This window comes from Pongo pygmaeus, chromosome 10, assembly GCF_028885625.2.
Source record: "Pongo pygmaeus isolate AG05252 chromosome 10, NHGRI_mPonPyg2-v2.0_pri, whole genome shotgun sequence".
Classification (NCBI taxonomy): Eukaryota; Metazoa; Chordata; class Mammalia; order Primates; family Hominidae; genus Pongo; species Pongo pygmaeus.
In genome coordinates, this window is record NC_072383.2 from 68,759,672 (window position 1) to 68,784,191 (window position 24,520).

The 24,520-nt window shown below is 35.2% G+C and overlaps 1 protein-coding gene across 2 annotated transcripts in view; it reads right to left on the minus strand.

Moving 5' to 3' along the window:
• Positions 1-24,520, minus strand: part of PTPRR (protein tyrosine phosphatase receptor type R) — a 273,414-nt gene that overhangs the window by 237,818 nt on the left and 11,076 nt on the right. The window contains exons 1-2 of one of the 2 annotated variants that reach the window (XM_063646503.1): positions 23,450-23,544; positions 7,792-8,090 (exon numbers count right to left, since the gene is read on the minus strand). In XM_063646503.1, the coding sequence (XP_063502573.1) occupies positions 7,792-7,854 (63 nt within the window). In that variant the 5' untranslated portion in view covers positions 7,855-8,090; positions 23,450-23,544. Of the gene's footprint in view, positions 1-7,791; positions 8,091-23,449; positions 23,545-24,520 lie in introns of those variants that run through there. The other variant, XM_054445132.1, reaches the window with a different exon arrangement.

Here is a 24,520-nt window from a genome sequence, read left to right on the forward strand (position 1 = left end):
ACTGTATGAAAACGCATAATTTTTGGAATCAGGACAAAAATATTACTAAGTTATTCCCTGCTCATTCATTGCACCTGGAGAGCAAGGCCTATCTTTAGTAATGACAATCAATTACACTAGCTCTCTTAAGACTTGAATCATCCTAATATTGAATGTGTATGATCCCAACAAGCAGATGCACTGAGTGGTCCAGGTTTGTAACCTCACACAGACATTGCTGAGGCTTAGCCTCTAGCTTTTCCAGAGTGCATTCCAGCATCCTCCTTGCTGCTTTAATAGCTAGAAATGGGGAAAAGCAACAGATGGTGACAGTTATGACTGTCAGGATGCCAAGCTCAAGAACGGAATTTCTACTTCAAGACTATTTTGCAAGGATACAGTAATAGCTGGGGAAATCTAAGCATGAAGCTTTCTGCAATGCAAGTCTGGCGATTATATAAGAAGGTGATTATATAAGATCTTATAATTTAATAGGAAGCATTAAGAGAAGAACAAAAGTTCAACCAAACTTCTGGAGTAGATCATTGAATTTCTTTTTCTAGACTTTCTTAAAAATAAAATCTAACTAAAAGCTGTATTTTATTTTTTATTAGTATCTGTGAAATGGCTATTGTGGATCCTTTAAGTCAACTCAAATGATTTTGAATCCTGGGAATAGATTAAGCAATCATCAATATTCATTGACTAGCTATTTTGCATTTGCTATTGAAAGGTTATAGATATAAAACAAGTATACTTTTAATGGAATTTCCACTCTAGGTGGGAAGAGAAAATGTAAAACGAGATCATATAATAGGTAACTAAGTGTTAAAATTGCATATTCAATCATATTTTCTTGATAATGAGATGTACTATTTATTTAATTACAAGCTTTTGAATTGTGTTTCTTTTGGCATCAACTCATTCTTTCATCAAATAAATAATTATGAGCCCCTATATCATTGTGGTCACTGGAAATACAGCAGGAACAAAATAGAAAAATCTCAACCTTGTGGAACATACATTATAACTCGAGAAGAAAGAGACATAAAAGATATTAGCTAGAAGCGCTTCATAAGTACTGTGAAGAAAAATAATGCAGGCAGGTGGACATAAATGTCTTTGGAAGCTGTAGTTTTAAACAGTGTCACTCTGGCTAGGTGTAAGACAGCGCCCTCCTTCTTTCAGTGATGGCCTATGTTCCCAATGTTTATTTTCTTTTTTATTTATTTTTTTATTTATTTTTTTTATACAGTAAAGCTGATTTAATAATTATGAAATTATTCTGAAGTGATAAATGAATATATATAAAAGGCATATTACATCACAATTAGTTGAACTGTGATTTTGACATACAAAACATCCTTATATCAATGTTTTAAATGTCTTGAGAGTACGGAATTGAGAGAAAAAGTTTATGTCAACTATGGTATCAGTTCTAGAGGGTCTTTAAAATAAAAATAATCAGCATTTAGCTGAGTTTTCATTCTTTTTTTTTTTTCTTTTATTATTATTATTATTATTATACTTTAGGTTTTATGGTACATGTGCGCAATGTGCAGGTAAGTTACATATGTATACATGTGCCATGCTGGTGCGCTGCACCCACCAACTCGTCATCTAGCATTAGGTATATCTCCCAATGCTATCCCTCCCCCCTCCCCCCACCCCACAGCAGTCCTCAGAGTGTGATGTTCCCCTTCCTGTGTCCATGTGTTCTCATTGTTCAATTCCCACCTATGAGTGAGAATATGCGGTGTTTGGTTTTTTGTTCTTGCGATAGTTTACTGAGAATGATGATTTCCAATTTCATCCATGTCCCTACAAAGGACGTGAACTCATCATTTTTTATGGCTGCATAGTATTCCATGGTGTATATGTGCCACATTTTCTTAATCCAGTCTATCATTGTTGGACATTTGGGTTGGTTCCAAGTCTTTGCTATTGTGAATAATGTGGCAATAAACATACGTGTGCATGTGTCTTTATAGCAGCATGATTTATAGTCCTTTGGGTATATACCCAGTAATGGGATGGCTGGGTCGAATGGAATTTCTAGTTCTAGATCCCTGAGGAATCGCCACACTGACTTCCACAAGGGTTGAACTAGTTTACAGTCCCACCAACAGTGTAAAAGTGTTCCTATTTCTCCACATCCTCTCCAGCACCTGTTGTTTCCTGACTTTTTAGTGATTGCCATTCTAACTGGTGTGAGATGGTATCTCCAATGTTTATTTTCTTTTTGGTTTTACATTTCTACTTTTGAAATTTGTTCCTGAAAACTATCCAAGCTGTCTGTTAAAAATTTAAGTAGGGGCCAGGCGCAGTGGCTCATGCCTGTAATCCCAGCACTTTGGGAGGCCGAGGCAGGTAGATCACTTGAGGTCAGGAGTTTGAGACCAGCTGGGCCAACATGGTGAAACCCCGCCTCTACTAAAAATACAAAAAATTTAGCTGGGTGTGGTGGTGCATGCCTGTAGTCCCAGCTACTTGAGAGGCTGAGGCAGGAGAATTGCTTGAACCCAGGATTCGAAGGTTGCAGTCAGCCAAGATCACGCCACTGCACTGCAGCCTGGACAACAGAGCGAGACTCCGTCTGAAAAAAAAATTAAGTAATAAGGTGAAGAAAAAAGTAGGAAATTTACTACAGGTTGAAGTAAAAAAATGCAATAAGAAATCTTTCATCATCTCATTGTCCAAAACAACTGCATTCTGTTATTTGACATTTATTAATTTAAAAATAATTAATGAGCCTTCATTATGTGCTAGACAAAAGATTTGCAGGAAGTGTGTTATTCTAGGTAGAACAGCAAGGGTAAAATTCCTGATTCAGGCAGGAATAGGCTCGCTGTCCTGAGGAAGAGAGAAGGCCAGAGCAGTTTGCAAGGAGTCAAGGAGAGGTGGTGTGGTAGGAGATGGACTCAGAGACACAGGAATAGGCCAGGTGGTGTGCTATGCTTCCCAAACCTCTGAAAACCCAAGTATCCTCCAGAATGCTTCCTGAATGCATTGATTCCTGGGATCCATCCTAGAACTATGGAATCAGAATCCTTAGGCAAGAGTTCTGGGAATCTTGGATCCCAGGTGATGTAGGATGTGGGCCATGGGGAAATGTTTGAATTTTAGTTCAATGGCAATGAGAAGGCAGTCGTGAATGTGTGTATGTGTGTGTGTGTCTGTGTGTGTGTGTGTGGTGTGATATGATCTGATTCAAACTTTCTGCAGATCACCATAACAAAAATGGGAAAGAGTGGATACAGTGACTAGTTAGCAGCATGTTCCAATAATTTACGAGAGAAAGAAAAGCAAAGAATCAGAGATAATAGTTTTGTTGTTGCCACAGGCTTGCTGTAACAATTATATGAGAAAATACTTGCATAGTTCTTAGCATACTATCAATGTTTTATGCTTAGCAAAAAATAATTTACTTATCACTATCATGATATCTTTTGCAAAAAAGCTATTCAATTGTGCCAATCTCACGTAGTCAATAATCTTTTCCCACTCACTTGTGATGCCTCCCTTATCATTCTTTAATTTCTCATATAGACTCAGATTGCTCTATGATTTCTCCTTTTCCATTTGTAAATTTGCATGCATATACTTTCAGTAGTTGTTTAACCAACCTCCTTGTGTTGCAACTTTTAAAATCAGATTTATTCTCTTAGGGCTTTATATGCATCCCATCTAGGAACTTGCGACAGGTGTTCTGGAACTATATTGAAGCACATCTGAGTCACACCTCACATTATAGTAGGCTTGTGTGTTTCACCAATTTAGTATTTTGGACTTGGTATTATATTTACTATTTTGATCCCATATGCCCTTAACACATATTAATTCAAAAAATTTCCCAAAGCATGTGTTCGAACCATGCTTTTTTTGAGTTTGCCCACCATGAGCAAGTCACTTAGCTCAAGAATAAGCCTAGACATCTGCTTCTCCACAGCTCAACACAGACCTATTGTCCCTACTACGTAAGTAATCACTGTCAAGAAGTATACAGGCTACTGTAGTTTTTCACAGATTTGAGACTTTTTGGGGTCAAAATATAATGAATCCAATAGGTTGTACTAAAGCAGAGTGCTCAATGGCAAACAGTCTGAATTTTAAGACATATCCCAGGGATCTTAACTTTCTCTTATGTCAGGAGAAATGTTAAATGTTGATTGAACCATATTCTAAAGCTAAATGTACTACAAAAGTGTTGGTATTTGAACCAATAAATTTTCTCCAGTTTGGGTTGGATTTGTCATCACTTGCAACAAAATATTCCTCACCAATACATCTTCTATGACATGGCTGAATTCTGTTGATATGTACATAGACTAAGCCCATCCTTTGGGTAATCCACTACACAAATATAAAATTATAATTAAACCAATTTGTCTATTGAAAAAGTATCCAACAGTTATTTATCCACATCACACAGTAAATGCTACAAAATTTCTTTACTGTGGCAAAGCAATGAGAAAGCCAGACTTTCAAAGCCCTTCACATAATATCTAGAGATTATCACTTTACCTATAAGATGAATCCAAAAGGTAGTCAACAGCGGAACAAAGCTGAGGTATGCCATAAACCCGAGTTTAGAATGTAATTAAAACCCGTAGATATCACATGTTTTTTGCTTTAATAGCTTTCTAAGTCAAATACCTGATAAAAAGTATTTGCAAAGAATGTTCTGTGTCACAGAAACAATAGAATGTCTGTCTATGTGTTGATCTGGGTGAGTAGTGAGCAAGACAAGAAATTTTAGGATTCTAGGATCTCAAGGAGATGATCGCAAGCCCCTGGAAACTCACCACCATCTTCCCATGTGCTCACAGAATGCTTCCTGCTTCCCTAAAAACTGCCTCTGTATCCTCTCCTCCCTACCCCCCCCCTTCTTTTTCCCTTCTTCCTTGTCTCCTTTCCTTCTGCTGCTCCTCTTCCTCTTTCTTCTCCTCCATCTTCTTCTCCTTTATTTTTCTTACCCACGAGTCCATCTCACAGAGTAAATCATAATCTTCCCATTTCCATGCCCTTTCACTGACGTCAAAAACCACCCCTTATATTCCCAAGCCTTACTAGTCCTCAGTTTGCTCAGATTCTGTCCAGGCTAGAACATTCTTCACTCAGCAGCCTATGCTGAACTGAAATGGCCTGTAGTTGCTACCATTCCACCATTTTCACTTGCACCTCTGAGTTCCCTCCTTCCTGGTGTTGTGGCCTTGCGTCCTGACAAATATCCTGAGGATCCGGTGACAAGAGCTATGGATTTTACAGCATACTTTTATCTAAAGCGGTATTTTTTTCCTCTTACCATAGCACTGACCTTGAGGCATTCAGTATCTTCTCTACATTGTACTTGCACAGAAATCCGAATAACAGCTTCTTCATTGAGTTCCGGAACATAGTTAGCATTATTTGGGATAAACATTCTAATTGTGCTGTACTCTCCTTGTAACAAATAAACTATAAATTTTCCTGATTACTAATAAAAAGAAGAAAGAGGAAAAAAATTCATTTGTGGACAAATGCTCTTATGAAATGCTTTGCGGTGGCAATTGGGAATCAGGAAGGAAGAAGAGACACAACTTTCATGTCCTTTTTAAAGGTAGCATTCTAAAATTCATTGCCAATGATAGTTGAAACAAGAAAGAGAAAAGTATTGGAGGAAAAATGCTTGATCCTTCCTTCTGAGCTAGGAAGTCTTAGAAGTTACATATAAATTTTAGAGGTTGAGTGTAGCTTTTCACCCTGGCTGGAAAAAAAATGCCTATAATTTCTCTAGTTCAAGATACTGATAGTCATGAACACGGTCTATTTGAGTATAAATTAAGTCTCAAAATAATTCTTAGTACCACTGCAATATCCCTCAAACAGGAAGGTCTGCATTGATATATATGTTTTATACACGTATACACATGATAAGCACAAACACACATCAATTATTCCATTAAAGTCATTATGCTGCCCCAGAATATATCCCTTGCTTCCTGCTCCATCCATACATCCATTTTCTGTATGGAATGGATCTTCAAATCAGCTGACATTTAATTGCATCACCCCTTTGCTTTTTGAGGAAGCTAAACATTGTTGATTTATTTTAAAAATAACCCTGCCTCCCCAGTTTTGCTGCTAAATCATCAGGTGCATAAGTAATCTAAGTGAATTACAGGAAACATTAGGACTGGCAATTGGCATTGCCAGCTACCACAGCCACAGCATGGTTAGAGGCTAGGGAAAGCTAATGCAGCAAAATTGCCTATTGCCTCTATGTAATCATCACCCAAAAGGAAAAGCACAGCTTCTTCATCAATCTCCAAACCACAAATAAGCTGAAAGTGAAATGACCTGACAGAATTCCTCATTGATGCCTTTTATTGTCCATAATATTAAATTAACTAGACATTACAAGATAGAACAAGCCTCTTGAACTGTAATTCACAGTGACTCGAAGAGTTGATGACTATGGGTATATGATGGTCACTAAGGAAATATCTCCCATGAGCCCTAGCATTAACAGGAGCATCTCCAGATACAGAGACATCATTAACATCATTTATCTTCACTGAATAGACAGAGTACATGACTTTCACCTTCAGAACATCTGCTACTCATGTAAATGCAGAAAACTTGTTCAAGTATTTCAGGATGCCAAGTGACCCACATATTTTCTCTTAACAAGAGTTCATCTTGTGTTCTTAGCTTATGATTTTTATTGAATTATTGATATTTCCCTCTGGACATTTTCCAAGCAAAACAAGAGACTGTATTTCATTTGTCTCTATTTCCAGATATCCCAAGGGGAAACTAGATCATAATAAATACTCAGTGTATGCTAGTTGAAAATATTGACGAATGGAACTTTGATTCTCAATACTAAGTAAAGTATACTATATGTAGTAGGTTTAAAAAAATAAAGAAAAAAAAGAAGCTTGTTAAATTTAATTACATTTGGTGCGTAGAGAAGTTGCCAAAATGCAAACATGGTTTCATTGAATTATCTTGGCCTCACAAATCAACTCATTTGATTATATTTTGGAGCAGAGATGCAATAACAACCATTTAACTACTGATTTGTAGTTCCAATGTGGATCCTTCTATAATGATGTTAAACCAGAGAGTGACTATAGTCCAAATAGGGTGTCAACCTCAGTATGTATTTAAACTATGATAACCTCCACAATTTGGAAACCTCTGACCTGGGTTATACAAGCAAGGGAACTTTAAGAACATAAGCAACGGGATCATTATATCACTTTTATTAATAAAGAATGGTGCTTATTCAGTAATATCAGAAATGTTATCTATCAATTACTCCCAACTCATTTTGTTTGCTCCAGTGACAGAAAACTACTCTCCCTCTACCACATCTCTCCCTTTCAGTTGTCTCATTTATTGTAATTTGAGTCAAGTGACCAGAGGATCTTCAGTAAGTATTATTTATTTACACAGGCTGAGACTAAGGCCTATCTGCTTAAAACAGATTCTCACAGAAGGTAGGAGGCTCCGTATAAGATATAATCAACTATAATTATAAGGCCTTCCTAAAGTAATCTTTTATTCAAATATTTATTAAGCATCTACCATGTACCATGCATTCTGCTATGAGCGGAGGATACAGACAAGTTTTCTGATTTCATAAGAGGAAGAAAACCGACAATAGTCAAGTAACAAATTAGAAGTATCACAGAATAAGTGCTGTGATACATACCCGATGGGATTCATTGATAACTATTCACAATCAGTGTTTTTCTTTTTTCAAGCATCAATGACAGGAAAACATCAACATCAGCCTCAGCATCAGTTTAACATACTACTTACCACCACAATTACATTTGCTGCTGGGATTGGGAGATTTTCCACTTCAAGATCTTGACCATCCATGGCCAGCAGATTGAGAGACGGGTCATATGCAGGTCTAGGAAATGCTGAATTGACAATCTGGTGGTGTTTGCTTACTTGAGCTTCGGAAGAGGAATGGTAACTATGTCTGTAGATTTTTTGTGGGGCTATATCCAGGCTCTTCTCAATGTCTTGTGAATGCTGATAAATGAACACCGGCTTCCCACTCTTCTTCTGATTAATTGCCAAAAAATGATCATTGTTTCCTGAAAAGCACCCTGAAAGAGGGAAGAAGCAGAAACAATATCAAAGACCCTATTCAGTAAGAGAGGTAGAAATATCTGATGAAGATACTTACCCTTTCTTGAGAGACTTTAAGACTTGTGAAGGATTTAGGTTAGTCTCCATCTTTCTTTCTCTGCTTCATGATCCTCAACTAATAGTATACACCTGGTGGTATGAAGGCCTCTCAAAGACTTTAGGTGGATAAAAGTGGGTGTACTTTGAAAAAGTTCTATTTTTCAGATATTCTGATGCCACTTTTACTAAGAAATTTCCTCCTTTATCTACACCCATAGTTTCAATACCTAGTTGGGCTTCTATTCCTGGATGTCCTATCTGCTGCTGAAATTATAAATATTTTTTATCATATTTAAGCTTTCCTTAAATATAAGCATTTCCTACAATTCTTATTTCATACTTATTGCTTGTATTACAATGAACAGTTTTCTTCACGCTTACAGAGTATTTAAGCTCACTGAGGTAAGAAATCTGAGTGTACTTATTGTGGTAGCAACTTTCAGTAGTCCGAACAATATCCATCGTCTCCTTACTTGTGTAAGTAATATGGCCATCTAGATAGAGACTACATTTCTCTCAGTCTTCCCTGCAACTAAGCATTGCCATTTGATCAAGTTATAGCTATTGGAATGTGAGTAAACAGATGTTAGCAGAGATGTGATATGGCCTTCCTTTCTACATTTCCTCCTTTGTGCTGGCTGAAATGCAGATGGTCTGGTAGGAGCATGAGGTAGAAACCATGTGTCAAAGATGGTAGAGCACTAAGACAAAATATTCTGATCCCTGATGAAAGTGAAACTACCATACCAACCTCACAGTTCCCACTCCAATTTTTCGAGGAGAGAAAAACAATTTTCTATTGTTTTACCTGCTATTATTTTAAGTATTTTTGTTAGAGCAATTGTATTTAGTAATAAATACATTTATCTTTATTTCTTCTGTTAGATAAATATTCATTGCATTGAATAACGGCTTCTCCTGTTTGCTACTGGCCACAGGAGGAAATAGATAATACATATGAATGAAAAAGTATATTACTAGGTCAAATACCAATTAGAAAAGTGAACATGAGATCTGTTATATAACATAGTCCCTAGCAATTGTACCCCAGATTTTCCCTGGAAATGCCTATGGTAACAAGTGCTGTCCTTAGAAAATTACTTACCTCTTTTTACAAGAATTCTTCTCCAATCTCCTACTATATTTATCTTTTACTTCCCAAGTCATGCAAGCATCTGCACTTTGTTTTGTTTTTCTTGCAAATTTCACCTATTTACGTGCCCAAATTCAATAGCATTATCATGGCAGATCTAGTCCTCATGCTATTAGGTGAGAGACTCAAGTTCATTTATGCATACAATATACCTTTCCCAAAGCACAGAATCATCTCTAAATCAGTGGTATTAGAAAAGTAAACTAGGATGAAAGTAGTATGTTATTTTATTTCTTAACCCCAAAGGAATCACTTCATTGTAGTGATATTAGATAGTTTTTCAGAGGGAAAGAAGAAAATTACTCTCCTTTCAGAAATGTAGAAACTCTTCTAGGACACTACAGTATTATTTAGTAAATTACTTTTCAGTAAAATACTAAATAAACACCTTGTGGTCAGAAAGTTCATATACATCTAAAACATTTTAGCACCATTTTCCATTAATAAAACAGTGATAAGAATAACAACATTGAGGTATCCTGTTCTGAATTCCATCATACTACATATGTTCTTAATGATAGTTTCATTTCCAAATCTGAGGAACTCATTTAATATGGAGAAATAAAATGTACAATTATTTAAAGGTCATCATTGTCCAATCATCATCTTTGGCAAACTATGGGTGGCTTGATTGTTTAAAAAAAGTTATGGTCGATTTAGCATGCTCAGAACTGAAGACATGATGATTAGTTTCCATTACTATTTCAGGATCCACATAAAATATAACTCAAGTGGTCTAAAAAGATAAAGCTACTGGTAACAGAAGATGATTCTCATACTATCTATTATATCATGGAATAAAGCACTTGGGCTAAGAAAATAACCTATCTTTATAACCCCACATGAAAGTTGAAGGAATATTGGTGAAACAGAGTTGCTGAAGATGCAAGACGTATATGTTGGTCATACAAGGCTTGATGGAAAGCAGAGGCTATAAAAACCAGCAATTCCTCTACTCTGGATTCTCTATAAACAATAAATAAAAAGAAAAAAGCAACTTAGAAGACTGGAGAAAGTAGATTTCTTAAAAGAGGAGAAATAACTGACAAACTGAATAAATTACACAAATATCTTCAATCTTTCTTTTTATATATTATCAATCACACCAAGTCTTTTCAGAGCCACTTTATCTAAATAGAAAAGTCCAGTTAATAAATGTGTGCTAAAATTGGCCTACTGAAAAAGGGACAAAATCTAAGTTGAAGCACAATTGAAACACAATGAAAATTTCTCAACCTTATCCACTTGTCTGTGTGAATGAACTTAGTCCTGCCTTGTTCCTGAGTAAGGAGTTCTAAGATAGCAGTGTAATATTAGGTGTCCTACCACAATCATTAGGTAAGAAAAAAATTTCATAATGCTGTCCTTAGATTCTCTGTATCAGAGCTACCTGGGACATGATGATACAGTTTCTTAGACCCCAGACTAGAACTACCAAAGCATAATCTCTATAGATGTAGCCTAGGAATCTGGATTTATAATAGAATTCTTATGTTCAAATTCTGATGTTTGAGGATCACTGACCTAGTGTCTGGAATTAGTTTTGTATTTTCTATCCTCAAATGCTACCTCTCTATTTCCTCCTTCACTTCAGCTTTATGAATATACTCAAGTAAAAATTTTGGAAAAGTGAAGATTGAGAAGCCAAGTTATCTATTAGTGAAGTCGTAATTCTAAAGCAGCCAACAATCATAGCTCTTTTCCCTCTCTCTCCTATCAATACCTGACCCGGGACTCAGATGCAGGTGTAGAAGTGCAAGAAACTCATTTCAAATATAATGATATGACACATTTAAAGTGAAAGAGTGAAAAACATATCATGAAAACCTAATCAAAAGCAAGCTGGAGTGACTATATTAATATCAATTCAGCACAAAGAAATTCCCGAGGATAAAGAGGGACATTACATAATGATGGACATATGATGCAATGTACATAAGAATACATAATATTCCTAAATATATATGCATCAAAAATGAGCTTAAAATTCATGGAGCAAAGCTGACAAAAATGAAAGGAGAAATGGGAAAATTCACAATTATCATTGAAGATTTTAACTGTTCCCTCTCAATAGTAAGTAGAATGAGGAGACAGAAAAGAAGCAAAGGCAAGGTTGTAAAAGAACACCACCATCAACCAACTGGATTTAATAGGTGTTTATAGAACACACAACCCAAAACACCAGAATACACATCTTTTCACGTGCTTATGGGGTATTCATCAAGACAGATCATATACTGGGCCATAAAATAACACATGTTGAAAACTGAAATTATACAAAGTATACTCTTTGACCATGAAGGAATTAAACTAGGAATCAGTAACAGAAAGAAAAGAAGAATATTTCCAAAATTTGGAAATTAAAAAAACACATTTCTAAGTATCCATGGGCCAAAGAGAAAGTCACAAGACAAATTAGAACATATTTTGAACTGAACTAAAATAAAAATATAACATATCCTGAATGGTATTGCCTAGGTTTTCTTCTAGGGTTTTTATGGTTTTAAGTCTAACATGTAAATCTTTAATCCATCTTCAATTAATTTTTGTATAAGGTGTAAGGAAGGCATTCAGTTTCAGCTTTCTACATATGGCTAGCCAGTTTTCCCAGCACCATTTATTAAATAGGGAATCCTTTCCCCATTGCTTGTTTTTGTCAGGTTTGTCAAAGATCAGATAGTTGTAGATATGCAGCATTATTTCTGAGTGCTCTGTTCTGTTCCATTGGTCTATATCTCTGTTTTGGTACCAGTATCATGCTGTTTTGGTTACCGTAGCCTTGTAGTATAGTTTGAAGTCAGGTAGTGTGATGCCTCCAGCTTTGTTCTTTTGGCTTAGGATTGATTTGGCAATGCGGGAGGACTTCATGTCTAAAACACCCAAAGCAATGGCAACAAAAGCCAAAATTGACAATTTGGGATCTAATTAAACTAAAGAGCTTCTGCACAGCAAAAGAAACTACCATCAGAGTGAACAGGCAACCTACAGAATGGGAGGAAATTTTTGCAACCTACTCATCTGACAAAGGGCTAATATCCAGAATCTACAATGAACTCAAATAAATTTACAGGAAAAAAACAAACAACCCCATCAAAAAGTGGGCGAAGGATATGAACAGACACTTCTCAAAAGAAGATATTTATGCAGTCAAAAAACACATGAAGAAATGCTCATCATCACTGGCCATCAGAGAAATGCAAATCAAAACCACAATGAGATACCATCTCACACCAGTTAGAATGGCAATCATTAAAAAGTCAGGAAACAACAGGTGCTGGAGAGGATGTGGAGAAATAGGAACACTTTTACACTGTTGGTGGGACAGTAAACTAGTTCAACCATTGTGGAGGTCAGTGTGGTGATTCCTCAGGGATCTAGAACTAGAAATACCATTTAACCCAGCCATCCCATTACTGGGTATATACCCAAAGGATTATAAATCATGCTGCTATAAAGACACATGCACACGTATGTTGATTGCGGCACTATTCACAATAGCAAAGACTTGGAAGCAACCCAAATGTCCAACAATGATAGACAGGATTAAGAAAATGTGGCACATATACACCATGGAATACTATGCAGCCATAAAAAATGATGAGTTCATGTCCTTTGTAGGGACATGGATGAAGCTGGAAACCATCATTCTCAGCAAACCATCAAAGAACAAAAAACCAAACACCACGTGTTCTCACTCATAGGTAGGAATTGAACAATGAGAACACATGGACACAGGAAGGGGAACATCATACACTGGGGACTGTTGTAGGGTGGGCGGAGGGGGAAGGGATAGCATTAGGAGATATACCTAATGCTAAATGATGAGTTAATGGGTGCAGCACACCAGCATGGCACATGTGTACATATGTAACAAACCTGCACGTTGTGCACATGTATCTTAAAACTTAAAGTATAATAATAATAATAATAATAATAATAATAATAATAATAAAGAGAATCCCTATGTAGAAATCTATGTAGATAACCTGAATTAAAGCAATTAGAGAAACCTTTAAAAAAAAAAAGCCAACCTAGTAAATGAGTATAGGGATTATGAAGTTTTGCTTGTCTTCAAATTTCTAATTCAAAGTGATACTTCTATAAATGTGAACCCAATGCATTAACTAGTTAATATATGCACTTTTAAAAAGACATCTCATTTTATTTTAGTTGTTCTCTTATTTATATCTTTTTTTACAGTTTATGTTTTTCTTTTCATCATCATTTAGTCTTTTTTCAACTCCTTGATATACTTTAAATAATTTTTACATATTATATATTCAATAAATATATATATTTTACAAATCCTTAACCTATAAAAAATATATATGTAACATATCATGATTTGTGGGATGCAGTTGAAACAGTGCTTAGAGAAAAAATTATACTATTAAATGGTCTCAAATCAAAGGTCTCAAATAAAAAATACAAGCTTCCACTTTAAGAAACAAGAAAAAAGAGTAAAATAAATGTAAAGAAATTAAAATGTTAAAAGTAGAAATCATTACATTGAAAATACAAAAACAAGAGAGAAAAATGAGTGAAACAAAAGCTAGTTATTTGAAAAGATTAGTAAAGTTGATAAAACTCTAGCAAGACTGACAGAGAAAGAGAGAAACAAATTTCTAATATCAGAAATGAAAGGAGGTATATCATTACAGACTCAGCAAATGTAAAAACGTATGAAAAGGAAAATAACAATCCTCTACACATAAATTCAACAATTTAGGTAAAAGGATCAATTCCTTGAAAACCACAAACTATTGAAACTCAAAGATGAAATAATCTAAATTGTACTAAAATTATAAAAGAAATGAAATTTCTACTTAAACCTTTTCTCAATAAAAATCTTCAGGACCAAATGGCATAATTGAAAATGTCTACCAAACATTTAAAGAAAAAGATAACATCAAATCTATATAATTTCTCCCAGAAAATAGAAGGGGGAACATTCACCAAAATCATTTGATGAAGCCAAAATTACCCTGATAACAGAAGCAGATAGAGACAATCCTAAAAAAAAATACTATAGACCAATACTGCTCATGAACACAAATGTAAAAGTCCTCAACAAAATATTAGCAAATTGAATGCAGAAATATATAAAAAGACATATGCTACTACCAAATGGGGCTGATTTTCCTGGGAATGTAGGGCTGCTTCAATATTTGAAAAATAATCTACGTAACCCACTCTATTGAGAGTCTAAAGAGGAAAAATAATAGTCATACTAATTGGTGGAAAAAACTATTTGACAAAATTCATGTCTATTCATAGTAAGAAAAAATTAAGTAACCTAGAAATAGAAGAGAATGTTCTCAACCTGATAAAAGGTACCTGCAACCAAACCCCACAGCAAACATTATGCTTAATAGTGAAAAACTGAATCCTCCCCTTCTAAGACAAGAACAAGGCACCCACACCATTGCTATATAACATTGTATTAAGAGTCCTAGTCAGTGCAATGAGACAAAGAAAAGGAGCAAAAGACATAAAACTGTTCTATGTGCAGATGACATGATTGTCTATATAAAAAATCCCAAGGAATTTACCAAAATCTTCCTAGAACTGACAGGTCAGTTTAGCAAGGTCACAAAATATAAAGGCAACCTACAAAACGAAATGGCATTTGTATAAGTTAGCAATGTATAATTGAAAACTAAAAGTAAAAAAAAAAACAAAAACTGACCCCAAAATAAAATACTTAGGTATAAATCTAACAGAACATGTGCAAGATATATATATATATATATACTGAAAACTATAAAATGTTGAACAAAAATCAGAGACGACCTAAATAAACAACAAATATACTATGTTCATGAATTAGAAGACTCTACATAATGAAGGTGTCAATCATCTCCAATTACAATAAAATATCACTAGAATTTTTTGTAGATATAGATACGCTGATTCTAAAATTTACATAGAAAGGCAAAATAAATAGAAAGCTAAAACAACTTTGATAAAATAATAAAGTTTAAAAATACTGCTCAATTCTAAAACTTACTATAAAGCTATAGTCATTGAGGTAGTGTAGTGTTGGCAAAGAAATAGACAAATAGATCAATGGTGCAAAATAGAGATTTCATGCAGAAGCATGAAATCGGATTCATATATCATACCATATACAAAAATGAATTAAAGATTTCCATATAAAATTCAAAACAATAATACTAGAAGAAAAGATAGGCAAAAACCTCCACAACATTAGTCTGGGCAATGATTTTTTTTTTAAATATGACCCCAAAGCACAGCCAACTAAAGCAAAAATAGACAAATGGGATTGCATCAAACTAAAAAGCTTCTGCACAGCAAAGGAAACAATTAACAAAGTCAAGTGATAACCCACAGAATGGGAGAAAATATTTGCAAACCACACATCTGATAAGGAGTTAATATCAAAAATACATAAGGAACTCAAACAATGTAATACCAAAACAATTAACCTAGTTAAAAAATGGGCAAAAGATTTGAACAGATATTTCTGAAAAGATGACTTACAAATTTCCAATAGGTAAATGAAAATATGCTCAGCATCACTAACCATTAGGAAAATGCAAATTAAAGCCACAATGAGGTAACACCACATACCTGTTAGAATGGGTTTATCAAAAAAGATGAAACTTAAGTGTTGGCCAGGATGGGAAGAAAGGGGAACTCTTGCACATTGTTGGTGGGAATGTAAATGAGTACAGGTAATTTCTTTTTCAAAATGCTTGGGACCAGATACGTTTTGAATTTCGGATTTTTTTTGATTTCAGAATATTTGCAGAATATATACTAATTGAGCATCCCTGATTAAAAGGCCCAAAATTCAAAATATTCCAACAAGCATTTCCTTTGAGCATCATGTTGGTATTCAAAAAGTTCTCTATTTTGGAGAATTTAGGGTTTTGAATTTTTGAATTAGGGATCCTCAACCTGTACAGTCATTATGGGAAATGGTATGGCGGTTCTTCAAAAAACTAAAAATAGAACTACCATATGTTCCAGCAATCCCAATTCTGGGTGTATATCTCCCCCGGATTAAAATGAATTGTCAAAGAGATGTCTGCACTCCCACGTTCACTGAAGCATTATTCACAATAGCCAAGATATGAAAATAACTTAAGTGTCCATCAATAGACGAATGGGTAAAAGAGCATGGTACTGCTATAAAAATAGGCACATAGACCAATGGAACAGAATACAGAACCTGGAAATAAACCCAACTACTTAGAGCCAAATGATCTTCGATAAAGCAAACAAAAATATAAAGTGGGGAAAGGATATCCTTTGCAAAAAGTGGTGCTCGGATAATTGGCTAGCCACATGTAGAAGAATGAAACTGGATCCTCATCTCTCACTTTATACAAAAATCAACTCAAGATGGATTAAAGACTTAGATCTGAGACCTAAAACTCTAAAAATCCTAGAATATTGGAAAAACCCTTCTAGATATCGTCTTAGGCAAGGATTTCATGGCCAATAACCCAAAAGCAAATGCAATAAAAACAAAGATAAATAGTTGGGACTTAATCATTAATTTAATTATTAATTAATTTAATTAAGCTTTTGCATGGCAAAAGGACAGCAGAGTAAACAGATAACCCACAGAGTGGGAGAAAATCTTCACAATCTATTCTATTTTTAGTTTTTTAAGGAACCTCTGTACCATTTCCTGTAATACATCTGACAAAGGACTAATACTCAGAATCTACACAAACTCAAACAAATCAGCAAGAACAAAACAAACAATCCCATTTAAAAAGTGGGCTAAGGACATGAATAGACAATTCTCAAAAGAAGGTATACAAATGGCCAACCAACATATGAAAAAATGTTCAACATCACTAATGACCAGGGAAATACAAATCAAAACCACAATGCAATACCACCTTACCCCTGCAAGAATGGCCATAATAAAAAAATCAGAAAACAGTAGATGTTGGCATGGATGCAGTGATCAGGGAACACTTCTACACTGCTGGTGGGAATGTAAACTAGTACAGCCACTATGGAAAACAGTGTGGAGATCCTTAAAGAACTAAAAGTAGAACTACTGTTTGATTCAGCAATCCCACTACTGGGTATCCACTCAGAGGAAAAGAAGTCGTTATACGAAAAAGATACTTGCAAACACATGTTTATAGCAGCACAATTCGCAATTGCAAAACCGTGGAACCAACCCAAATGCCCGTCAATCAACGACTGGGTAGAGAGACTGAGATCTGTGTCTATATGAGATACTGAGATATATTATATATATGTCTATATATATGTATAGCTATATCTAAATATACACACAATGGAATACTACTCAGCCATAAGAAGGAATGAATTCATGGCATTCGCAGCAACCTGGATGGTATTGGAGACTTTTATTCTAAGTGAAGTAACTTCAGGAATGGAAAACCAAACATCATATGTTCTCACTGATATGTGGGAGCTAAGCTATGAGGATGCAAAGCCATAAGAATGATACAAGGGACTTTGGGGACCAGGGAGAAGAGTGGGAGGGGGGCAAGGGATGAAAGTCTAACAAATAGAGTGCAGTACATACTGCTTGGGTGATGGGTGCACCAAAAATCTCACAAATCAGCACTAAAGAACTTACCCATGTAACCAAACACCCCCTGTACCCCCAATAACCTATGGGAAAAAGAGAAAAGGTAGCATGTACATATAATGTAATACTACTCAGTCTTATAAAAAGAAGGAAATCCTAACCTTTGTGACAACATGGATAAACCTAGAGGACATTATGCTGAGTGAAATAAGGTGGGCACAGAAAGACAAATATCATATGATCTCACTTATATGTGGAATCTAGAAAAGTAGAGAGTAGAAAGATGGTTACCAAAGGCTGGGACAGGGAATGGGGAAGGAATGAGGAGTTTTTGGTTAAAGGATATAAAGTTTAAAATAGGCAGGAAAAATAAATTTTGAGATCTATTGCACAGCAGGGTGACTATAGTCAATAGTTTATTGTGTATTTCAAAATATCTAAGAGCATAAATTTGAAATGTCTCACCACAAAAGTGCTAAACAAGTGAGGTGATAAATACGTTGTCTTAATTTAATCATTCTACCCTGTATACATATATAAAAACATCACATTTTATCCCATACATATAATTATGATCTGTCAATTAAAAATAATGTAAATAAAAAATAAAATAACTACTAAATAAAATTTAAAACTGAATTCAGAGAAAGTATTACCATTTGATTTTTGATAAAGGTGAACAATAAAGGACAGTCTTTTCAAAATTACATTTAAAGTATTAGACATCCATATGTAACAAAATGAACATTTACCTAAACTTCACACCTTATATAAAATTAACTAAAAAGGTTCACAGATCTAAATGTGTAACGTACAAACTATAGAACTTTTAGAAGAAAACATAGAATAAAATCTTTATTACCTAAGGTTAGGCAAAGGTCTCTTGGACATGACATCAAAATTACAATCCACAGAGAAAAAGATAATCTGGATGGCATCAGAATAAAAAAAAATTTGCTCTGTGAAAGATACTGTTAAGAAAGGGAGAAAGCTAGCTAGAGAGTGGGAGAAAAATAACTACAAATCACATATCCAACAAAAGGTTTGTAACTGGAATGTATAAAGAACTCTCAAAACTCAACAATTAGAAAACAAACCAGTTTAAAAATGGGCTAAAGACTTGAACAAACACTTTATTAAAGAGGATACATGAATGGCAAATTAGCAAATGAAAGTATGTCCATTTCTATTAGCCAATAGGAAAATGCATATTAAAAATTGTGATATGATATTAGAATTGCTAAAATGAAATGTACTAATAATACTAGAGAGGATCTGGAGCAACTGGAAGTCTCAGACCTTGCAGGTGAGAATGCAAAATGGCAAAGGCACTCTGGAAAATGGTTTGACAGTTTCTTGTAAAGTTAAACACATACTTACCATATGATATAGCAATTTCACTTCTACATTCTTACCCTAGAGAAATAAAAATGTATATTCCCACAAATGTCTGTAAACAAATTTTATTAGCAAGTCTATTCATAATTGCCCCCAAATGGAAACAACTCAAATGTCCTTCAATGGGTGGACAGATAAAAAAACTATGATACATCTAAACAATGTAATACCACTCATCAGTAAAAAGAAATGAGCTATTGGTCCACACAACTTGAATATAAAAGGCATTAAGTTGAGTGGAAGAAGCCAGTCTCAAAAAGTCACTGTATTTTTCCATTATATGACATTCTCAAAAGACAAAAAAAAAGTTATGAAATACAGATCAGTGGTTTTTTGGGTGTAGGAGTTGGAGACAAAAAGATAGTAGGAAGTTTTTTGTGGTGAGCGAACTGTTCTGTATCCAGATTGTGGTTGTGATGACATGAATCTATACATGTGTGAAAATTCATAGAACTATACACCAAAAAAGTCAATGGGTTATACTATGTTTTGCAAGCTACTTTTCTCAAGCATAACTATATCAAACATCTTTTCTCATCACTAAATTTAAGTCTTTTTCAGAAGAAATATCATCGATGAATTTATAAAAAGTAGTTTCAGTGTGTTGGGAAGGGACAGAAAGCTAAATTTAATTGAAATGAGGACTGAGTAGGAGATAAAGTAGAAACAAAATAAGTGGAAAAATCAAGTTTGGGTGTAATAAGAGAGTGACTATGTGTTACCAGGAAGGAAAGATAGGGTTGAGGGATGTGTTTTTGGTTTCTTTTTAAGAAAGTAGAGATTTTGGCACATTTAATCCTCAAGGAGAAGGAGCCAGCTGAAAGGAGTGATCAGATATAAGAGAAAGCAGCTGGAATAATTAGTAGACTGAACTCCCCCAGAAGATAGGAGAAGAGAGGACCCAGAGTACAGGCAGAGGAATGAGCCTTGGATTTGAGGAAGGTATTTATTTCATTATAGGTAGAAGGGAGGGAGATTAGGGATGTTAATGGGTTTGGTGTTGGAAGTTGAGAAAATTATCTTTCGATGGTGTCTATATTTTCTGTGTAGAAGGAGATGAAGTCATCTCATAAGAGAGTGAGGACTAGGGAGAAAAAATGGAAGGTTTCAGGAGAATGGAGAGGAATTGAAAGAGTTATTATAAATAAAGTTGATATGAAATACGTGGTAGGATTTCTTGTCTTCATTGAGAGTTCAGTGACAGTTTTCCCTACCTGTGAGGGATAGAGTGTCTCTTACAGAATGTTTATAGTAAGTAGCTTGTCAAAGATACTAATCTACATTTAAAATAAAAGAACTTTTATCATAAAAACAACATTTACATGAAAATAACCAGTGAGATTTGATGGTCATAAAATTGCACAATTGAAATTTCATTCTGGGTATGACCTTGGTAGCCTCTGAAGAGATCTTTAACGAAGGAAAGAGAAATGAATGAAATTACAGTGTTTAGTTAGACTACATTATGATTCATTATTTCTAATTCACTGTTGGTTATTCCTGAATGCATAAGGTAGGATGGCCTTGTGTACGCTCTCTCAGAATAAATCCTTGCATTGCAAGTACTTAAGTCAATGTCAATAACTTGTAAAAGGAAAGAATAAAACAGTGGTCTCTAAAGAGACTTGAAAAAGTGAACAATCAAAAAAGGCTTTTACTGTGTGATAATTTTTTGAAACAATCATTGTTTTGTTAGGAATGTTAACACCTTCTTCTCTAGAAAGGAGAGATAAATGGATAGCATCAAGGGCTTCCCTTGAGAATTTATGCATGAGAAATGATTAGGCTCCCATTTATTTGATTTGTTAATGCCTCTCAGGAAAATTAAAAATACATAATTGTAGCAATAAAAGTTCTTTTGGGAAAGATGCCTATTTAGTATTGAGAAAGGAAAGAAACATGCTTTTTATTAAGAGGAAAGAATTAAGAAATAAAGGAGGGACCTATATTGTAATTTAAATGACCTCCCAACTTCTCTCTTCTCATCTATGTTAGCTCACCCCAATAAGCCTCAGTTTTCTTATCAGAAAATGTAGGTGGTTCTTGCATATCTACAACTAGATTAGAAATATATTTCAGTAAAAAAGAAGCCACGATTCAGTTAGATTTTCCATGGTCCTGATTTTTTTTTAAAGAAATAAGTTTTTCCATAAATAGTATAAAAGACCCTTTGGGAACTTATAGAAGCAGGGATTTTCAGAAATTCTACTCTGGGATGTAAGGAGGCTAATATTAAATCTATTATTTAGTTGTTATATCATTCTATTGGTAATGGTAACAAGAGATAACCAGAATACTAATCTCCAGTTAAAAGTGTCAACAGTAATAACACTAAACCCCACTGATAAACATTACAGCCTTCCCAAAATATGACAACCAATGTTAGTTAGGATAACCTCCCAAAATATAACACATGCTATATACAAATCCAGTTTTATAGAATTCAGTTTCTGTGCCCTAGTTATGTTCCAACAATATATGCATATGTATGTATATATTTGTATGTACACATATTGTTTTGTTTTGTATCCTGCCACCAAATAACCAATTTGACAAAAATATTTATCCTTAAACCAGCCATTTTGTTATAAAAAGTTTTTTTTTTTTAAAAATCAGTTTCTATAAGATGACAATAATTAAATTTGCCAAAATTATAAACATGGACCCAAAAAACACTTGGATAAACTTTCCATTAAAAGAACACTTCCAAGGCTGGTCCCAGTGCAGTGGTGTTTACAACTAATTGATCACAACCAGTTGCAGATTTCTTTGTTCCTTCTCCACTCCTACTCCTTCAATTGACTAGCCTTAAAGAAAACTAAAATAAAATTTTAACACGTCCTTCCAGGTCTGGTTTTTCTAAGATCCAGTCTATGCACTGGCTACTAAGATATGAAAATATAATTCTACCAGGAAGTGTTGTGACATTCTTTAATATTATTTAAACTCTCCACATATTTGACCAGTGATGTGTCCAATACATCTATAATAAAAATAAAGAAACCAATAGCAAAGTAATTGTTCTGTTTTTATAGTGCTAGCTCTGATCGCTTCTGTTTAAGAGAAGCACCTGAATCCCATTAGAGTAAGGGATGATTTTAATCACCTTGTGAAGTTTCCTCACATGTTTTTTCACATTTCCCAAAATATTCTATTAGGAAAAGTGGCTCCTCCTTCCACTCTCAGCCCAGCATAAATACTCTGGATATCCCTTACTTCTCCCTGTTTATCCATTGAAACTTGAGCTGAACAGTGTAAACCTCTATTTGGGAGTCACAGAATTGACAGCCGTTTCAGGAAAAATCCATTGTCTGCTATTTGCTGGTGGTAAAATTGCAACGAAAGGGGTTCATGTTTCCTGATTTTTGCCCAGCTTTAATAGAGCTATTTTTCATTTGATAAATATCTATTACAGAGTGGAACATAATACAATTAAAACAGTACCTTGGGACAATGTGACTAGACGTAAGTCATGAAGAAAGAATGAGCATTAAGACCTTGGGCCTCAGACTCTGCTGGAAAAAGTGAAATGTGTGCCAGCTGAGGTATAGCAATCAGATGTCCCCCAGTTTCTGAAGTATTGAGTCAAAGGATACTGGGAGGAGAGGTTGACAGGAGTGAATGCTACTATATGTTAAATGTTATACAGCCATTAAGAGAGGACTATCAAACTACACCCTCTGGGAAAAGGCAGAAAAATGCTCATATGGCTAGAAAGCTAAGACTGCAGAAATCACAGGAATTCAGTTCCGTATGCACTCACTGAATAATGAAGTAGTACATTTAGAAACTAATTTATACGTTGTTCATTGTTATACAAACAGCTAAAATATAATTGTTTTCAAATAAAGATTAGAAACTATCTCCATTGTTTTCATAGCAGAGTTCTCCAGACAACTTAAAAACTGGGCTCCAATTTCAAGACAAAGGAAAAAAAAGTGTCTGTTTTAAGAATAATTCTCATAGCAGATTAGGAATTATATTAAAACATAGCAAAATGAACATTAGAACACATAAATATTAAAATCTCACCATAGTAATGATACTACAGAGATACAAATGCTCATATATTAGGGTAAGAGGAAAGTGGGTGTATTAGTCCATTCTCACGCTGTTAATAAAGACATACCAGAGACTGGGTAACTTATAAAGAAAAAGAGGTGTAATTGACTCACAGTTCCGCACGGCTGGGAAGGCCTCAGAAAACTTACAATCGGCAGAAGGGGAAGCAAACACATCCCTTTTCACAGGGCAGCAGGTGAGCGAATGAGTGCCCAGCGAAGGGGGGAAGTCCCTTATAAAACCATCAGATCTCGTGAGAACTAACTCACTACCACAAGAACAGGATAGGGAAACCGCCCCATGATTCGATTATCTCCACCTGGTCCCTCCCACAACAGGTGGGGATTATGAGAACTACAATTCAAGATGAGATTTGGGTGAGGACACAGCCAAACTGTATCAATGGGGAAAGATGTCTGTAGTTGGCCACTTGAAGAGATCCCTGTCCTGGTCTCCCTTGCCTGTGTTTTGGGATTTGAGGGGCACTTGGTAGACCCTTTCAACACTGCTATTCCATCTTGTTCTTGCTCCTTCATCCACCATTTGAAATTAATGGCACTGGGCTAAGGCTCTGCTTTCTAATGATTCTTTGAAAAATGAAAATTAAGGAAGGGCCATATAATTAACAGCTATTCTTATCTGAAGTAGATCAGTGTGGCACCTCCTTTCTGAGAAGAGATCTCTCCTGGAATAGGAAGAAGGAACTACCCAGTTTAGCTGAGGGTGGAGAAGAAAGAGAAAATTGGAGATTGAAGCTCAGATTAGAAACACAGTTCCCAAGTGTAAACTTCAAGACATGAAGGGCTGGTGGAGGGAGGACGTGAGGGGCGCTGCCAGCAGTGAGAGCTGATGCTGCAGGGTGAGGTGTTGGGTACCAGAGGCACAAGACAGGCCTGGACTGGCAAGAATTGATCCTGCACCCACTGGGAATTTGCTGCAGACTCGGCAAAACTTAACCTAAGGGGAGACAGGACACCTGATTCCCTAATTGCATGTGTGAGAACTCTGTTTGATTTCATAAAGTGAATACCCTCCCCCACCACACACACATCAAAGATATGTGGACAGGATTTTCAAATCGGAGTATGCAAATTGTGCACAGGCATGAAGAATCACTGTCCAGATCCTCAGCTTTTTTCTAAAATTGATCTGCCTCAGAATGTACCTATAGTCAAGGACACATT